Genomic DNA, 19,621 nt, shown 5'->3' with positions numbered 1-19,621 from the left:
TATAAATTGACATGATAGCCTCATGCAGTTGCTGCAGATTTGTCAGCTGAACATCCATGATGCGAATTCCCTGTTCCACCACAACCGAAAGGTGCTCTATTGGATTGAGATCCGGTGACTGTAAAGGCCATTTGAGTACACTGAACTCATTGTTATGTTCAAGAAACCAGTCTGAGATGATTTGCACTTTATGATATGGCTTGTTATCCTGCTGGAGGAAGCAACAATACTCAGGTAGACTGTGGCATTAACACAATGCTCAGCTAATACTAATGGGCCCAAAGTGTGCCAAGAAAATATTTCCTACACCATTACACCACCACCCCAAACCATTAATACAAGGAAGGATGGATTCATGCTTTGATGTTGTTGATGCCAAATTAAGACCCTACCATCCGAATGTTGCAGCAGAAATCGAGACTCATCAGACCAGGCAACATTTTTTAAATCTTCTATTGAGCCTACGTGAATTGTATCCTGTTTCCTGTTCTTAGCTGACAGGAGTGACACAAGGTTGGCTCAAGGTTGGAGGTATTGTGCGTTCAGAGATGCTCTTCTGCATACCTCTGTTGTAACGAGTGGTTATTTGTGTTACTGTTGTCTTTATATTCAGCCTGATCTCACGAGAAAATGTAAGTATTTAATGTTTTGTCAGTTTAGTGGCTAATTCGTACGAGTTCAGTCGTACGAAAATGTACGATTTTATAAAGGAGGCGTGGCAGCCAAACCCACCGCTAACCCCAACTGTCATTGGGTGATGAGCAAATCGTACTAAACTGTCCGAATTAGATCATACGAATTAGCCACTAAATCAAAAAGTTTTGCGTTGATTGCGTTGTTATATCAGCTCAAACCAGTCTGGCTCCTCTGACTTCAGGCGTCAACAGGGCATTTGCGCTCACAGAACTGTCGCTCACTGGATATTTTCTCTTTCTTATTCTCTGTAAACCCTAGAGATGGCTGGCATGAAAATCCCTGTAGTTCAGCAGTTTCTGAAATACTCAAAGCAGCTCATCTGGCACCAACAACAATGTTCAAAGTCACTTAAATCCCCTTTCTTCCCCATTCTGATGCTCGGTTTGAATTGCAGCAGATCGTCTTGACCATGTCTACATGCTTAAATGCATTGAGTTGCTGCCATGTGATTGGCTGATTTATATATATATATATATATATATATATATATATATATATATATATATATATATATATATATATATATACAGACAGACAGACAGACAGACAGAGTGAGAGAGAAAAAGAAGCCTGAATTGCTTAGGGCCCCCAAATCACTAAGTCGGCCCCTAGCTATTGCTAAAAATATACACGTGCAACAAAGTTATGTGGTCAGGTGCCACAAATGACCCCAAAAACAACATCATAAAAATCTCCCCTTTCTCCAGCAAGCTTAATTACAGAGGAGCGTCCACACTTAAGCACATGAACCCTGCTGCTCGTGTACATGTACATGCGTGTTTCCGTCCAGCGTGATCCTGATGTGATGTGTGTTGTTGCTCTTTTATCTGAGCTGCCTCTGTGGCGGGTAAGATAAGAGGGTTTGGGAAGGCCTTTGAACTGCTCAGCATCAATCGCACATTTCTCTCCCCTCGCTTTCCTCAATGCATTCGCCTGCCTCCACCAACCCGAGCGCCGGACGCAATAATGATACCCGACACTTAAAGCAGAAAGTGATGCGGTGTGCGCAACATATAGTGTTCAGCTCTGCCTCTCTCTCTTTCTCTCTGTGTGTGCTGCTTGTTTCTTTGTCTCCTTATCCATTTGCATGCCAACCCTTATCAAGCTGGGCTGTCCTTTCTTCAGCCTGCATCCTAATTATGCGTCTCAAAGAGAGACCGGCCGGCCCCCGACATCTGACAAGCGTCTGAGGAAAACGCTGCATGTCTGTTGACTAAATCCTGTTTTCTCGAAAAAGCGCCCATCACTCAATCTCGCATGTTGGGGACTCGAGTTTAACTAACATGCTTGCAGAGGGAAAGGAGGACGCTGCTTTTAAGGTAAGGATGTCTTGGTTTGCAGTTATGGATGTTTTGTTTATATATCAGACCCTGAATGCAAATTCTTGTTTTATTTTTTGTCTTGTAGAGGCTTTTGGGGAAACTTAATGCAGATTTTGAAGGTGTAATCAACAGGTGTCATATCTGAGGAAATGTTTAGGATATGTTTTAAGAGTATTTTGAAGCATTTCTTAACATTAGTTAATGTTTTAGTATTATAGTTTATAAGTTACTTGATCTCAATTTGTTCCAAATCAGTTTGCAGTCTTTTTTTTTCTGTTGAACACTAAAGAAGACACTTTAAGTCAATAATGTTGAAAACTAATAGTAGACTTGTATTTTTTCCTGCAATTGACATTGTTTACTGATTTCCAAATTAACATAAAAAGAAACGTATATAGCTTTGGAAACACTTGAATGCAAGGAAATGGTAACATTTCATTTTCGACTCTTTAACATACAGTATCTGTTAACATTTGCTGATGATAGTTCACAGTGCATTCATTAACCTGAACACACTACTTTTGGTTTTAGATGTCTTAGTAAATGTTGAAATTGACATTAAGATTAATAAATGCTGTCGAGTTAGGAAAACCAGCAAATTCGAAGGCTATCACTTGATTAAATGCGTGTTATCAGTGGTTGTCAGCTGATAGATATGGGCCAGTGAGGGCTTTCTGTGCCTACTGGGTGGGGTCAGAAGGCTGTTATCATCCATCCACATGGTTAATCAGCTGTAGAGCATTATTTATGGCTGCAGCTGGAAGTTAACAAGAATTATTTATATGATTTATTAAGTTTCGCATTAATTGTATTTTGTTAATGTCTACCCCTACTCCAACCCAAAACCCAACCATCACAGTAATGTAAAAACTGATCTGGCGTCTTCTCTATTATTATAGCTGATTAACCATGAGAATTATTTATATGATTTATTACATTTTTCTGTTAATAGTATTTTTATAATGTCTACCTCAACCCTAAACCCAACTGTCACAATTAAATAAAAACAGATCTAAATCAGGAGTCTTCTCTGTTAGTATAGCTAATTAACCATGTGGATGAATGACAACAGCCTTCTGAGCCTACTAGTAGCAGCAGAAGGCCCCTACTAACCCATATCTATCAGGTGATATCCACTGATAATGTCCATTCAATTCAGTGATCACATTTGAAGTGGGTTTAAATACATGGTTTGCACACAGAATGTTTAATTCAAAACTCTAAAATGTGAAGAGAAGCTGACATATATTAACATTTGAATTGTAAGTTACATATCTCGCATTAAATGTTCAGCCACTTTCGCTTTCATTCAATGATTGACTGAATCTTCTGAGAACGGTAGACCATGCTTCTTTAATCTGATTGGTCATCAGTTATGTTGACATTGGCAGGTGGTGTTAGATATAGACCGAAAAGGCTACTTTTTAATCTTTTTGTTGTCATCTTAACAGCAAAGAGCTACATAATGGATTCCAATAATACAATGTAAATATTAGGATGAACAATTTGGCAATTCTTACTTACTGGGAAAGATTTTTCCACAATAATGTCTGCAGTGGTTAAGAGCTGTGTTTTATTGCAATGCATGGAAGAAAAACATAATTCCTACTTACCGTTTTTATTTTGTTTGAACAGCATCCATTTTGACTTCCTTTATGGCATGGAGGGATATTAAACAACAAGTTACCATCAAAAAATTGTGTTTTTAGATGTGATTAAAAAGAGCTAAAGTGCTGTCAAGAGTGATATGATCTGTTTGTTTTATATATATACACAGTTAAAGTTAGAATTATTAGCCACCTTTTGATTATTTTTTTTTCACAGCAAGGAAATTTTCACAGCATGTCTGATAATATTTTTTCTTCTGAAGAAAGTCTTATTTGTTTAATTTCGGCTAGAATAAAAGCAGTTTTTAATTTTTTAAAAAACATTTTAAGGCCAAAATTATTAGCCTCTTTAGGCTATACATTTCTGTACTGTCATCATGGTAAAGATAAATGAAATCAGTTATTAGAAATGAGTTATTAAAACTATTATGTCTAGAAATGTGTTGAAAAAATCTGCATTCCGTTAAACAAAAACTGGGGAAAAAAATACGGGGGCTAATAATTCTGACTTCAACTATATATATATATATATATATATATATATATATATATATATATATATATATATATATATATATATATATATATACACACACACACACACACACACACATATACACACACACACACAGAGTAAGTGACTACGGTGTCATCTCACAAATGAGTGTGAAATCTCTTTCCTGCTGCCCAAACCCCCCCGTCAAGGGTAAAGTAATGAACACTCATCTGCTTGTGACAGGGCCTCTCCATCTCTCGCTCACTGTTAGACAGGAACATGCGTTTATTCATACAAAAGAGCATCTGTAATGGCACGGTTACCTTAGCGCAAACACAAAATAAACATGGGAGCAACCATGTCGCTAGGTTTTCCTCAGGCGTTATTACAACATTTTGAATCACTTTTATAGGCTGACTTGAATTAAACGCTAATCATTCAGACTGACTCCATATCAGCTGTAAAGTGTGATTTTGCTTGGGCTGAAACTGATTATAAGAATGAATTTATGCGAATGAATCTTAACTATTGCATATAATTACAACTGATTTGCGCTGCTGGTCTCGAGGCAGTGTTGGTTTTCCTCAGGCCTGGATTTCTTTCTTAGAAAATGATCCAAAATCACCAGTAAGGCAATAAATGGTAAAAAAAATACTAGTATATTTAGATTGCGTGTAACCTCCTTGCAGCTGTGGGCGAGAAGTTCGAATGCAGTTTAATGAACAGGTGGAACGCCAGGAGGAGATATATAAATAATGCACACTGAGAGGCCTTTATATAAGTGCTGTCAGCTTGATTGGTAAAAGAATTACTTATGCCCGCTCTCTTGTACAGGTTAAAATAGAAAACAGATGGCCCTTCTGTTGTAAAAGTGATACCAGGATATTAAATACCTGATAGCCCATAAAATTGCTCTGTTTGTATGGTGTGCTGTTTCCAGACCCTGAGTGGCTTTACAAATTACAATCTGCTTCCTCTGGGGAGGTTTGATTCTGATGTCAGACTACTGAATTGTCGAGATTGTTTCATTTACAGCTTCTGTCTTCTTAAAACGAGATGTACTCTGTAAAGCCATGTTCAATTTTGCCTATGTTAGTTAGCGCATTAAAAATGGCGGATGAACCACAAACATTTTAACAGCGTTAAAATATGTCAATAAATTTAGTTGAATTCATTTGTAATGTATGAATTAAAGTTTACTTGTATAACTGGTAGATGTAGAGGTGGATCTAATTGCAGCTGTTTAACAACAGGCCATAAAAGGTGACCCTAACTAACCCTAAACCAACTTAAGCACCTGAAAGAACATATCAGCTTTCGTCAAAGTGCTGGACAGTGAACTGAAGGAACTGAGAGCATATAAACAAGATGACGAGGAACTAAACCAGACACAGGTGAACGTAATCATAAAACCATTGAATCACCATTTAAAAAAGCAGGAGCTGACATGTGTAAAGCATCGTCATCACTGAAAATTCTGGACAAATGATCTGAAGGCATATAAACTCAAGAGGACAAAACTAAACAAGACACAGGTGAACCTAATTAATCAACTGAATAACAGCTGGACACAAGTGTAATTATTGCTTGTACCAATGTTCATTTCAACAGCAAATTTTATTTTAGGCTTAGTCTAATTTAGTCTTTTGGCTAAAATTCTATTTTATTTTATTTTTTTATCTTCTGATTAATTTTAGTTTTAGTCTAGTTTTATTCGAATAAATTTCATTAGATTTTAGTCGAAAAATTGACTGGATTTAGTTGACTAAAATATATTTGGTTTAATTTAAGTGTAATTTAATTAAATGTTGTATACATTTATTTACATAAAATATTCTAACTCCAAATTTAATAAAACTGTCTTCATAAAATATGAAATATAGCTTTCTGATTCAAGACCAAAAATTGCGTATGCATTGTTTATTTATATCATAAGTAATATGTAAAATTATGTGTCGCAATTAATCCACATGATAATCACCCGAATCTACCAGTGGACCAGTTACAGTGTGTTTTTGCCATGAATCACACACCAAGACTAAATCTGATTGAGGGATGTTTTTGGGAAAATATTCAATCACATTCTTGTCTCGTTTTTATTAGTCAACAAAAATGTCAGTATATATTTATTATAGTTATCGTCATCATCACCTCTTAAGTTTTTAGTTTTTGTCTCGTTTTGATTGTTAGAAACTTAAAAATGTTTTTGTCAACGAAATTAACACTGGCTTGTACATTTTTTTTCTTTCTCCATTGGCCATATACCTGTCAACCCTCCCATTTTTCCTAGAATTCCCTCGTATTTTAAAGTTCTATCTCGCTATCATCCTGTAAAGTTATTTTTAACGTATTTTTCCTTTATTTTCAGTCTTTCTCTGAGAGGTGGCGTTAAACATTAAAGAGCCAGTCCTCCCTATACACAAGCCATACCGCCAAATCACCAGGGGACGCCTCTTGCTCCTAAATGTGAATCTGTTTTGTGCTTTCATTTTATTTAGGCACAAAACACTTTAAAATACATTTAAAAACGGCGGAATTCCCTTTCCTTTTCATTACAAGTGCCGTCGCCCCTCCTACACTAAAAAAAATATTCAAAGATGATTCCTTGGATTAACTAAATTTTTTAATGTTAAGTGGTTGTAAACAATTTCATTGTGTTAAATTTAAACAAACAAATTGAATTGAACATTGTTCAATTTAATTTTATTGTTTAAATTCAACACAAATAAATTGTTTGCACGAGTTCTGCATGCAACACTTTTTTCAGCAATCCTCAAAACAGTCATGTAGCGGTGCGTGACTGTCAGATGCGCTCCATAGTGATAAATAGACGCTGTTTCCCAAACAAATTCTGTACATGCGATTTGAAGCAGAGTGAAATTCTGCACAATTAAAAATAATACCATCTAAAGATGTCGATCTTGGTGGGTTTTATTTCAAACACAACTAGTTCTGTCCTAAATCAGTATAAACCGTTAAGAAAGCAATCGAATGCTTTCATTATAACGTTAAATCTGTGCATTTTTAAAGTGACATTTGTAAAGTTTTTTTGTTTGTTTTTTAATGTAATCAAGCAAAAAATTCAAATAAACTAGATTAATTCATTGCTCTTTAATCAGAATGTATAAGGTATAAAGTGATCAAGAAAATTAATGAGATTTGATAACTTGATTCTATTTCTTTATAGAAGCTAAATATGGTTGAATGAGCCTATCTTTTCATCTGACCAATCAGGAGGATAAACTTGTTGAAGAGTGGCTGCTGTATGATTTGTTAAAAATTATTGCTCATTGTTAGTTCACTTGAATAAATGTTAACATGAACTAGTCTTACTTGTTTGAAAGTGTAATTAGTATGTTTACTGGTAACATTTTATTTGCTGTATACACACATAAAACCTTACATTTTAATTGTATTTATTTACCACTGATAATTGAATATTTTACTTTTTAGTTTTTATTCTGAAATGTTCAGCATGTAACTCCGTCAAACAACAGCCTGTCTATAGCACTGACAACTGAACAGAGAGGATTTTTGTTTTGTTTTCTAAATGCCACACTGAGGTCATTTCAGCAAGCAATCCCACACACACAACATCTCTGAACAGAGTGGGAAAGGAAATTAATAATTCATGTGGTTGTAAGCAACGTTGCCTCCATAACCAGAAAGCAAATGATACTTCATTCTGGTCAGGAACCCATACAGGTCTCCAGGACTAATTACTTAATGAAAAAGATCAAATTACCAGCTTTCTTCATCTGTGCCCCAGATCCACTCTGAAATCCAGCTCCAAACTTTGGCATCAGCCTCACTGATAACAGCGCTCAATCCTGTGAAAACTACTATCCTGTAATCACTACTATCCTAAAATCATAAAAAGGGCACACACATATCTATATTATGGTTTAGGTGCATGTACTTACACTATAAATGAAATGGAACAATTGTTTTACAGGAACTGATGTGCATTTATTCTCTTGTCTCTTTGCAGGTCACATTGGGAAGCATGACTATCTGGCCATCGGATTGACCCAGCACTGCATCACATTTACATTATATCAAATCAATTCAAAATCAATTCACTAATAAGTTATAAGATGTTTGTTTCCTTCTTTCTAAATGACTTACCTTTAGTTTAGTATAAGCTTTAGTCAATGCATATCATGCAAAACGACTTAAAGGACACTTGCTGTTTGTACAGCTTCCTTTAACTGACATTAGTTATGAGAACAATGGTGCCAGATCAGGACTGTGATTTAAATAATTCTCTTGTTCTGGAGTCACATCTAATGCAGATAAAATCCTCCAGATTTGTGTTAGCAACCTAGATAATTCACCAAGCCACCAGTTAGTAGATAGACTTTAGCAAAGCAATATGGACGACAAATTCATCTAATTATTCTGCTGAATTATGAACATTTCCAGATTTGTCTGTCGTAGCATAATATAGATAGCTAAATATAGAATTTCTAAAAACTATATATAATATTAATTGAATAAACTTTCATGTTAATGTAGTCTATTTCCGATACATTTGACTGATGAATGATAACAAAACATGCAGTGTTTTACTCCACGATGGAGCCGTTAATAGTTGCCATGGTTACACTCAAATGAAAACAACTTTTACCGTTAGCATTTGTTTGCTAAACCTATTCTCTTATGACTATGTATTTTAACTGAGACCATTATGTTTTAGGGGGGTTCGAGTGTTAAATCGAGGAATCTGATTCCCTCAACCCCCCGATTGTTCGCAACCTCGTACAGTTAGCAAACTCATTCATACAAACAGTTCGACTGTCACATGTGGGCGGTGCTCGCTGTAACTTCAGAGTGACGTGATGAGGCTGGTCTTGGTCAAACCTACCAATGAAACGGGCCTCCTTGACTCCACCGGGGCTGCGCGGAGCGAAAGGGTGCCCGATCATTGCAACGCAAAGCGGCACTCCGCCGCAGGTGAGGCGGGGATGCAGCATCGCTACTCGGGAGCCGTCCATCAGCACCACCACCAGCACGCGGAGCACAGGGGTGGCCCTAGACAGACCGCACTCCCCTTGCCAAAACACAGCCAAGAGAGTCTGCCCAGCCCTTTCAGTCAGGAAGCACCAGTCAAAAGCCAAGGGAGCAACCCAAGTCTCGCAGACTGTTCGAAACCCTCCCTAAGTCGGCAGCAGAGTGTCGGAGGGGCTGCCAAAACTGCGAATTGCCAACAAGATCATCACTGTTCGTGCAGCTGCGAATCGCACGAGCATCAGCTGTTGCAGCATCAGCATCACAAGCCTCCACCTTCCCTCCAGCTACAGGTCCAGCAGCAGCGGCTGTTGAGGAGCAGCCTGCCCAACTGCTGCGTGAGGGGATCCGCGGAGCTGAGAAGCCAGCAGCAGCGAGACAACGTCAGCCTGAGATCCGGCGATCCAGCTCATCACGCCCGTGCATGCACGCCTGATAGATGCCAGGGAGCCAGGAACTCCGTTTCTCCGCGGAGTAAAAGCAGCCCGCTGTCGTCTGACAGTCGCCTGTGGCTCGAGGAGAATAAACACAGACACGAAGGCTATAAGGTAATCCTCCTTCTACCAGCTGATTTGTGTGCGAACAACGCGCCGTTAGACTCTGTGAAGTTTATGCTTAACAGGTGGCCAGTTTTATCAACGATTACGCAGGCTTCGGCTTGACAGCGCAATGTACAGGGAGGTCATGCTTCAGATCGCTTGCCATTTTTTAACAGCAAATTTCGATGCACGGTGCTGCTTTGTAGTTGCTAGGTGTTGGTATTCGCGGTAACCTCGAAATCTTGGAAAGAAAGCACAGGCGGGGGTTGCTTGCAACAGGCTGTTCATGATTCCCATGATGGCGTTCAATAGTAAGCATTATGAAGCATTCCTTCATTCATTCCCACACCTGCATCATTCATACTGTTTTTAGCCCAGTGCCTGCCTGACTATTACCTCATTATGTGAGTCAGCTCAGAATAATTCCTGCATCTGTTTATCTGTCTGTTTTTCTGTGTGGCCCTAGCAGCGCATCAGTCGCCTGAAAGAAGCAAGGGGCAGAAAAGCAAGGCAGAAAGGCAAATCAGTGTCATTCATTCCTTGTGGGAGAGCCGACCCTGTTTCTGTCTCGCTGTTCCATTTTCTGCCTCTGCAAGCCAAGGGAAAGCCCCCCTGAGTGGCACTAACATGTACTTGGGGCCTGTATTATTCATGACGGCTTAGACATCACTGCCAGAGAGAAGAGACATTAGTATCAGTTTAGTTCACAATGCACAGCAGATGGATGTAAAGCCGTCACCCATCTCTTTCCATACGTCTTCCCTGTTGTTTGCGTCAGTATCTCGCTCGCTTGACTGCTTCTTGTGTTTGACCGCATTGTGCTTGTGATTGTTCAACCTGTGGCATTTGATTAATTTGTCATTTAATTCACTGCTCTGAAATGGCAAAACAACCCTGGGAATCACGTCGAGCTGTTTACAAATCACTCTTTTAGGAAAAGCACACATTTATGCAGAATTCTGTCTGCAGGGGGTTGTAATTATGTAAATATTTACGCAGAGTTTACAGTTGGGCTTCTTCTTGATTGTGCACGAGAGGGAGTGGGAGCTCTGGGATGTGCCGTGGATGTTAAGGGAATGACCGCTTCAGCATGAACCAGAGGAGAGAGTCTCCGGGTGTTGTTGCTCTGCAGCTGCTGTTCTGCTGCTTAATCAAGGGTAATTTGTGGAGAGTATAATTGGCCTGGCTCTCTTGTCTCTGTGTGTATTCCAACTGAAACTGGCCAAAGGCTCTCTCTGTAAATACCTACTGTGTGTGTGTGTGAGTGAGGAACTATGTCAGACTATCCCAGGGCCTGTTGCTGTAGATTATTTATAAAAGACTATGTTGTAATATTTACATACTCTGGCTTAGGGTTGAATTATGGATACCACCGTTAATATTCATTTCTAACTATGGTTCTGTAAATAACTGTAATCGTTCCATTCCACAAAAGGTTTTTATAATGTCAAATCTTTAAATTATTAAAATCATCTTCACACCAAAATTAATCAAGGTTATTTTAAGATCACTTATTGGTTCAGCCAATTTTATAAGAGCATATTTCAGGTATCTGTCCATTTTTTTAAAGGGCATCTATGATCAAAATCTTCTTTTGTAAGCTGTTTGGACAGAACTGTGTGTAGGTATAGTGTGTCCACAGTCGTATTGGAGTGATATAAACACAATAAGTCTCTTTTTTTAAATTTCTTAACATTAAAATAGGATTTAAATCCCAGCCATTTTTTGATTGATTGACAATTGAGTATTAACATGTCTCCATAGTAACACGTATAATAATATCAACAAAACAGGACGTGCGCAAAGCAACTGAGATTAAAAGATCTGTTCAGCTCTCTGTGATCATCAATCATCGTCAAATGTGATCAAGAGTGAGTTTTAGAAGTTTAAAACGTTTTTCAAAACAGTGCATGTTTAGTGAATGACAGCGATTTTTACCCTCTTTATCATTACAGCCGCATGTCAGTACAATTATAAAAGAAGACACTTCAATCGCGGTTTGTGGATGTTAAATCAGGTTTATTTTGTACATTAAAATTACGGATATCAGTACAGCAGTGGATATAAACGTTTATCCTGTCACATTTGCTGTGCAAGAACAGTGCAAAGTTAAACGTGTGTGCTGCATGTATGTGTTTGAACTTTGTAATGACATTTAGGGATGTAAAGATTCATCTGACTCGCAATTCGATACAATTCAGGGTACTAATCTCATGATTTAGTCAAGATTTTTTAACAAAATGATTTGAAACAAATATTAGGTGAAAAGCCCTTAATTTTTTTTTTTAAATGCTGCAACTTTTGCTAACTATAATATATTTTCTACCATAACTAAATTGCTATTTTAAAAACAAACTCCAAATAAAAAGAATAATACAAACTAAAGAAGACTCATTAATATAAGCTAGGCATGGGCTGGTATAAAATTCTGACAGTTTGATAACTTTGGATAAAAACATCACGGTTTCATGGTATTATACTCACTGCTCAAAAATATATTCTTTTTAAATGTCTGGGTAAAAAAAAAAAAAAACTTTTCTTCCCATTTGAAAAAAACGTGTTCTATTTTTTGAATGATTTATGATAATTTAGAGCAGGAAACACGTCAAACTATATAATTCAAATGAATCATTGACTTCTGCTGTCTTTATTTGTTTCAAAACCACTGATTTTTTTGCTATTTAATACAGCTTCTTTGGATAGATTTTCTGCTAAAGATACTGTTTTAAAAAACAAAGAACAAAAACCAAAAAAATGTAAATAAAAAATCTTACACATACCTTAGGAACGATATTACAGAAAATTTTGGCGGTTTTAAAATCTTGTCTTTTCCCAACTGTGGTACACCTTGAAAACGGTTATCGTCCCATGCCTAATATAAACAAACTAAAACTAGGGCTGTGCTGGGATTTAACATTTTAAAAAAGCAATATCAGAATATCTGTGTTCTCTGGCATAAGCCGAGGTCTTTGCACATTTACAATGTCCCCTGCTGATGAAAAAACACTTTCACTGGGGACTGAGATGACTGGTGTGGAGAAGTAAGCCTTTCCTAAACCAGAGAGCAGTGTGGACAGAGGTGGTCAATAAGCCCTCTGATCCTGGGAACTGGCCACTGGCATAAAAAATAATAAATATAAAATTACTAATTAATTATCAAATAGAACAAAGACAGGAGATGAACATGATTATGAAGATTAATAATAATATTACTTGAATAATTCAATATTAGTCTGACACACTTAGAAAAGAGATCATCTTGAACATTTTTAAATATAATAAGCATATTATTAAAATATGCATAAACTAATTTAAAAAGGAGAGGGGGGAAATAATTTAATTCTGTAACAGAACAACTTTCTCATTTAGTCTGAAAAAACATCCTCACACTTTTAACTTAGAAAACACTGATGCACTGTTAGATCTCCGTAGCACTCATCAGAGCAAGCGAAGCTGCAAATCCTCTGATCCGCATGGTTTGGCTTATTAATAGTTTATTTGCGTACAGATATCTGTGACAGTAGTTTTTTTACTGTGCTGATGGTTTATGTGCATCATATTCGTTCTTCTGTTAGTGTATATAAACGTCTTTTTGCAGTATTTGCACAAAGTTTGTCTGGCGCACTTCACCGTTGTCATTTTACTCTGCCGCCCCACCTCTTGCTCGCCGTTTATGTGCAGGTAAAGCAAGATTGTGCCTGTAAACACAGCGCCCCTCTGTTCAAAACATGTATGGCTATTCATTCAACATTTCAACCGATTTGAATCGTCACATATTTTAATCGATTTTCAACTGACTCCCGGTGAATCGTTACATCCCTAACGGCATTGTGTGTGACTTGTTGCTGAAAGACTTTTAACTCCACAACAAATACATCAAATAATCATTGGGAAAGTTCTTACTGTAGTATTTCACACAAACATTACGTGAGATCTGCTTCCTTCATGTCTGTCACTGTGCTGTTAATCTGACGCAGCCAAGGCGGATATTGAGGCACACTCTGACAGGCTTGTTGGAACGGTGGGCAGAAAAAACTAGCATTAAAAGCACAGGCAACAAAAATGGTAACATTGTGTTCAGAGCAGGAAATTCCAATATTCTGAAAGCTATAATAAATAATCTGAGGGGGGTTTTGAGCTGAATCTTTACAGACACATTCTGGACACATTAAAGACTTTACATCTTGAAAATTAGGTAAAATAGGTGCCCTTCAAATTCCTGATCATTCTCTTCAAGCCTGATGACAGAAAAACTTTGATTCAGTAACAATGTTCCTGATTCTGCTCATTTTGTTCTTGTTGTCTTATGAGAGCCCCTGCAGTTTGTGTGTGTGTGCATAAATGTCACTTGGGAAAAAGACAGAAATTATGTTACGAAGTCATTTGCTTAAGAATGTAGCTGCAGGGTATTTTTGACACATTCAGACTTGCATTATGTTCCAAGTTTCTGAAAATGTTTAAGTATGTTTTTCCAGTTCTTGAGGCTTCTATAAATGAGACCATATTATAAAAATAAAAAATCAACACCCTTTAAATATATATATATATATATATATATATATATATATATATATATATATATATATATATATATATATATATATATATATATATATATATATATATATATTTATTTATTTATTTCAATATACATCAGGTCAGAAGAGTTGTACTTCCTGAACATAATACCAAATTAAAATGAAATAAAATAAATCATGATGGCTAGTACAGTCTTGAAATTAATTTTTTCAAAATTCTAAACATTAACATCGTAACATTTTACTTAAATTTTGAGGTTGTATAGATTGCATCTTGTTCACAGACCAATTCAATATGGCGATATCATGGGTCCATAAACAGTTCCTGCTTGTCTTATAGATTTTTTCAGAACTGTATGTAAGAGGCGATTCAGTTATAACTAATGTTAACACAGACGTCATTAAAAAAGTATCAACACTCAGCTTTCTATATTCTCAGAAGCTTTGGAAATGAAAGCTCTAAAACAGGAAATACATTAGGACCATTGTTATTGTTTACATCTCTCAAAATGGTCTATAACAAACTTTATCTTCATCTTCCTCATCACTCCACATAATGTCCACACCTTAGATATTTCCATCTGCTATATGCTCAAGAACTTCAAGATCTGTATATTCTGATTATGAAATTGTTTCAGCAACATCAATATAGTTTTTTAATATAAAAAAAGTTCAATCAGCATTACTGGAGATATAATTTCAGTAACAGATCTTAAACCCATGCTACATCCTAATGGACAGACATATTTAAGAGAATCCTGATCTAAAACTTGCAATGTTAGAAAAGATTTTAAACCTTAATCAATAAGTGCAGTCCCTTTTTTTACATTAAATCTATGAAATTTTGGCAAACATATCAACAAGTCTGGATAAAAACATTATAGATGTGGCTTACGTTACGCCTGTGTCTGGAGTGAAGTCATGCCATGCTGCTTTTCGGTGTAGTGGATTTATTTCAAATTAAAACATGCCATGCCTTACCGCCATTTGATTGGATGACAATCGTCCACTCTCATGGACTGCAGCCTTTAAATTAGATGACATGCTCAGGAACAACAAAAAACATGGGCTGACATGTGATTTCTAATGTTATGGACACAGAGTCTGAAGGGGTTTTTAACTTATTATATGGAAATGTCTTCTACATATTAGTCAAGTAAAAAAAGGCTTTTGCAGTGCTAAAGTTTCTCGAAAATTTGGTCAGTGTAGGGTATTGCAAGTTTTACACCGTAGGTTCTAAGTTGTGGCTAAGTCCCTTTTCATTCATTCATTCATTCATTCATTCATTCATTTTCCTTAAGCGTAGTCCCTTTATTCATCAGGGGTTGTCACAATGGAATGAACCACCAACTTATCCAGAATATGTTTTACACAGCGGATGCCCTTCCAACGGCAACCCTGTGCTGGGAAACATCCATACACACTCGTTCACACTCATACACTATGGGCAGTTTAGTTTATTCAGTTCACCTTATAGCGCATGATTAGGATTATAGATGACCAGGAACCACAGATCAAAACACATGAGATTTATGGAGACTGCAGAATGTAATCATAATAGACTGAAAGTTAATTATCTGCATGTGTTTTTAAGGCCTGTTACTCTGTAAGTATTTTTTTAGAGCATAAAGGTGTTTATTAAAGATCCATTTTGTTAACCAATATTTATGTTGAAGACTTTGAATTGTTATTTTACATTTGATTATTCAAATTCTGTAACTGAATACTGTTAGAATCTTCCCATAAATCACTGTTTATTTCACTTTAATATTTGCTGTATCTTGTTTATATATGACTGTTTTTTATTTATATGTATATAATTAATTACAAAAAAAATAGATGTATATTTTACTCCCCTATAAAGTGATCCCAATTAATCTAAAGTTTTTGCAAAAAGAGTTGTTTAAGTCATCTTGTGAAATTATATAAAAAAAAAAAAAATTATATATATTATATATAATATATATATATATATATATAAAATATATATATATATATATATATAAAATATATATATATATTATAAAATATATATATCACGAATATATATATCTATCACGATAAAATATATATATCACGATATAAAATATATATATAAAATATATATATATATATATATATATAAAATATATATATATATATATATATATATATAAAATATATATATATATATATATATATATATAAAATATATATATATATATATATATATAAAATATATATATATATATATATATATAAAATATATATATATATATATATATATAAAATATATATATATATATATATATATATAATATATATATATATATATATATAAAATATATATATATATATATATATATAAAATATATATATATATATATATATATAAAATATATATATATATATATATATATAAAATATATATATATATATATATATATAAAATATATATATATATATATATATATAAAATATATATATATATATATATATATATATATATATATATATATATATATATATATATATATATATATATATATATATATATATATATATATATATATATATATATATATGAGAAAAAAAAAAAAGAATATTGCAATGTCATTTTCCTATATCATGCAGCTTTACTAATCAATGAGCCACCGTATCACCCCATGTCCCTTTTCAATAAAAGTCTATTATAAATCTCAATATTATAATAAGTATTGCAAATAACAAGGCATAAAAATGTAATATGAATGATTTGAGGTGTCACAAGGTATAACTGAAGCAGGATGACTTTTGCACACCTCAGAGCTCACAACAGTTATAAAAAATGTAATTTCCCCATGGTGAAAACATGGGGCGGCATGGTGGCTCAGTGGTTTTCACTGTCGCATCACAGCAAAATGGTCACTGGTTCGAGTTCCAGCTGGACCAGTTGCATTTCTCTGTGGAGTTTGCATGTTCTTCCCTTGTTTATGTGAGTTTCCTCCAGGTGCGCCGGTTTTCCCATTGTCCAAAGACATGCGGTATAGGTGAATCGGCTAAATTAAATTGTTCGTAGTGTATGTGTGTGAATGAGTGTGTATGGGTGTTACTGGGTTGTGGCTAGAAAGGCTATGTAAAACATGCTGAAATAGTTAGCGGTTTATTCCGCTGTGGTGACCTCTGAAATAGACTAAACAGAAGGAAAATGAATGAATCTTTGTTGTTTTTTTGCAAACACAAAATGTATTTGTATTGACCATGCTATGAAATCCTATCTTGGAATTTGTTTACAAAAGTTTTGGTATGGCCAAATTATTATTTTTATTAATAATATAATTATTTTTAATAGTAATAATGTTGTTCTTTTAGTTTTTCTTTTGTCCGGATTGGTAATGGTTAAGGTTTTTTTTGAATCTGTGTGTTCCTGGTGGGATTAGTGACATGCCATTTACAGTTAATTTGATTGGCTCAAATAGTTTTGTGGCTCCCATGAGCAGAGATGGCAGATTGGTAATCGTATACCTCCGGCAGCCCTATATGAGCCAGACAACTGACATAATGCCAACCGATAGCTTTCTCCAAGTATCATGGATCAGTTTCAGTCTAATGAAAATCACAATGGTTAAATCAAATCACATTCAGATGTTCTTTTTTTTAATTTGGTCTTTTAAAGGTCCCATGAAATTAAACGATTCCTAGATGTAAATGTTAGTTTTAAGGACATCTAAATGTTGGTGTGCTCCAATACAGTAACAAAATTTGTGTTTAGTAGACATAGAACTGATATAAACATCCAAAGCTTGCATGAAAAGGAGGTTATGAGTAACTTGTTTAGGTAGCTAGCTTGAGGCCAGTGGTGCTGTCGGTAAGAACAGAGGTCCAGTCTAGTCACTCCATTTAGTTGTGTTTATTAACAATGACAAGGATTTGTACTTAGGATGAAAGGTATGTGTGTGTGTGTGTGGTTTTCTGCAAGGAAACAACAGAAATACAATGTATCAGTAATCAGTAAGGAAATAACAAATACAAATGCTTCCGTTTACTAAGGATGGCTGACGTGAAACTGACGTTTCGACACAGTGTCGAGATCCCGAAGCGCAAGTGTTTCGAAACACTGCACCGAAGCATGATCCGAAACACCCAGGTCACGTGACTAAAGTGTTTCGAAACACTTGGTCACGTGACTAAAGCGATTCAAAGCATTGATCATTTCAGAGGCGTTTCAAGACCCGGAGAATCTGCATTTGACTATATAATAACGTACTTATAACGTACCTGTGTCTTGTATGGCTTAGTGGACCGTGCGTGTGTTCAACAGTACTGTGTTACAAATTTGTTTTGGGTTCGAATCCCGACTTGTCCAAATACTATAAAATCATGATTTTATATATTTTAATCATGTTACTGTTTTATGGTGTAGTCTAGATAGGATACAGCTACGGATATGCCATCAATTTAGCATCATTTTTGTATCACTGTAAAACAATTCATATTTTTACAGTACTGTGATGGGTTTAGGATAGACGTTAATAAAATACAATGGGAAATTTAATTAATAATATAAATAATTATTGTTAACTCCTGGCCACAACTGTATCTGATCTAGCAACAACCCTGTTTTATGAACAAAACAATACAAATTTATTTACAAGGTGTTTATTCGTATGTCAGAGCAATGTTGAAACAAAACGATACAATAACAAAGCATTACCAACTGCTATTAAAGCATTTCAAAACAATTGTTTCAGTTAGGATTCGATCCCAACATTCCCGCATGTTGGTCATGAACTCTAACCGCTCGTCTAAACCACTTGCAGATACAAGGCTACAAAGTAGGGTTTGATACCCTAATTTGCTCAACTGTTCTTTGCCGATGCTGTTTCAGTGAAATACAAATAAAATGACCACTAGGTGTCGCTGTAGAGTGGTGTTTCGAAACGTTTCGAAGCTTCGACACATTTGCTTCGATAGTTTCAGTGTTTACGAAGCCTCGCTTTGCCCACCACTACAGTTTACCAAACTAAGTACATAACTAAACAAATATATGGCAAACATGAAACATGAGCACTTAAGTCAACTTAAATCATACGAAAGCCACTTACATGGTCAAATACGCACACAAAGGAAAACAAGGGAGATCAAATTTAGTCCTCTGCAGTTCAGCCATGTGCTGCCAGAAAGTAACAAACTGTGGGCACAGGTGCAGTTAATAAAGGCCTTGAGGCAGTCCTGATTGGCCGGAGGTTGAATGAGGAGATTGGAGTGTACCATCGGAGCAGGGGTGTGACACTGAGTTTGCGGTTTAAGAACAAAACTTCTCAACATTGCAGTTTGTCACTTCCATCTAAATGGATCAATGTTTTTTTTATTTATTTTACATCACCTCATACTTCAGTTTCTCATCAAATCTTAATCAATTAAACGCTCTCTATTATCTGACATGCCCCGCCCC

The 19,621-nt window shown here is 35.6% G+C and overlaps 1 protein-coding gene across 4 annotated transcripts in view; it reads left to right on the top strand.

Moving 5' to 3' along the window:
• Positions 1 to 1,781: 1,781 nt before the first annotated feature.
• Positions 1,782 to 19,621, top strand: part of kcnn1b (potassium intermediate/small conductance calcium-activated channel, subfamily N, member 1b) — a 100,359-nt gene continuing 82,519 nt past the window's right edge. Inside the window, exons 1-2 of one of the 4 annotated variants that reach the window (NM_001442582.1) lie at positions 1,782 to 2,015; positions 8,113 to 9,679. In NM_001442582.1, coding sequence (NP_001429511.1) covers positions 8,963 to 9,679 — 717 coding nt within the window. In that variant the 5' untranslated portion in view covers positions 1,782 to 2,015; positions 8,113 to 8,962. Of the gene's footprint in view, positions 2,016 to 5,579; positions 5,657 to 8,112; positions 9,680 to 19,621 lie in introns of those variants that run through there. The other 3 variants (NM_001442583.1, XM_087263748.1, NM_001442584.1) reach the window with 3 other exon arrangements.

This window comes from Danio rerio, chromosome 8, assembly GCF_052040795.2.
Source record: "Danio rerio strain M-AB ecotype USA chromosome 8, GRCz13ab, whole genome shotgun sequence".
NCBI lineage: Eukaryota > Metazoa > Chordata > Actinopteri > Cypriniformes > Danionidae > Danio > Danio rerio.
The sequence above is the reverse complement of the archived record's forward strand: the minus strand, read 5'-3'. Positions and strand labels throughout refer to the sequence as shown.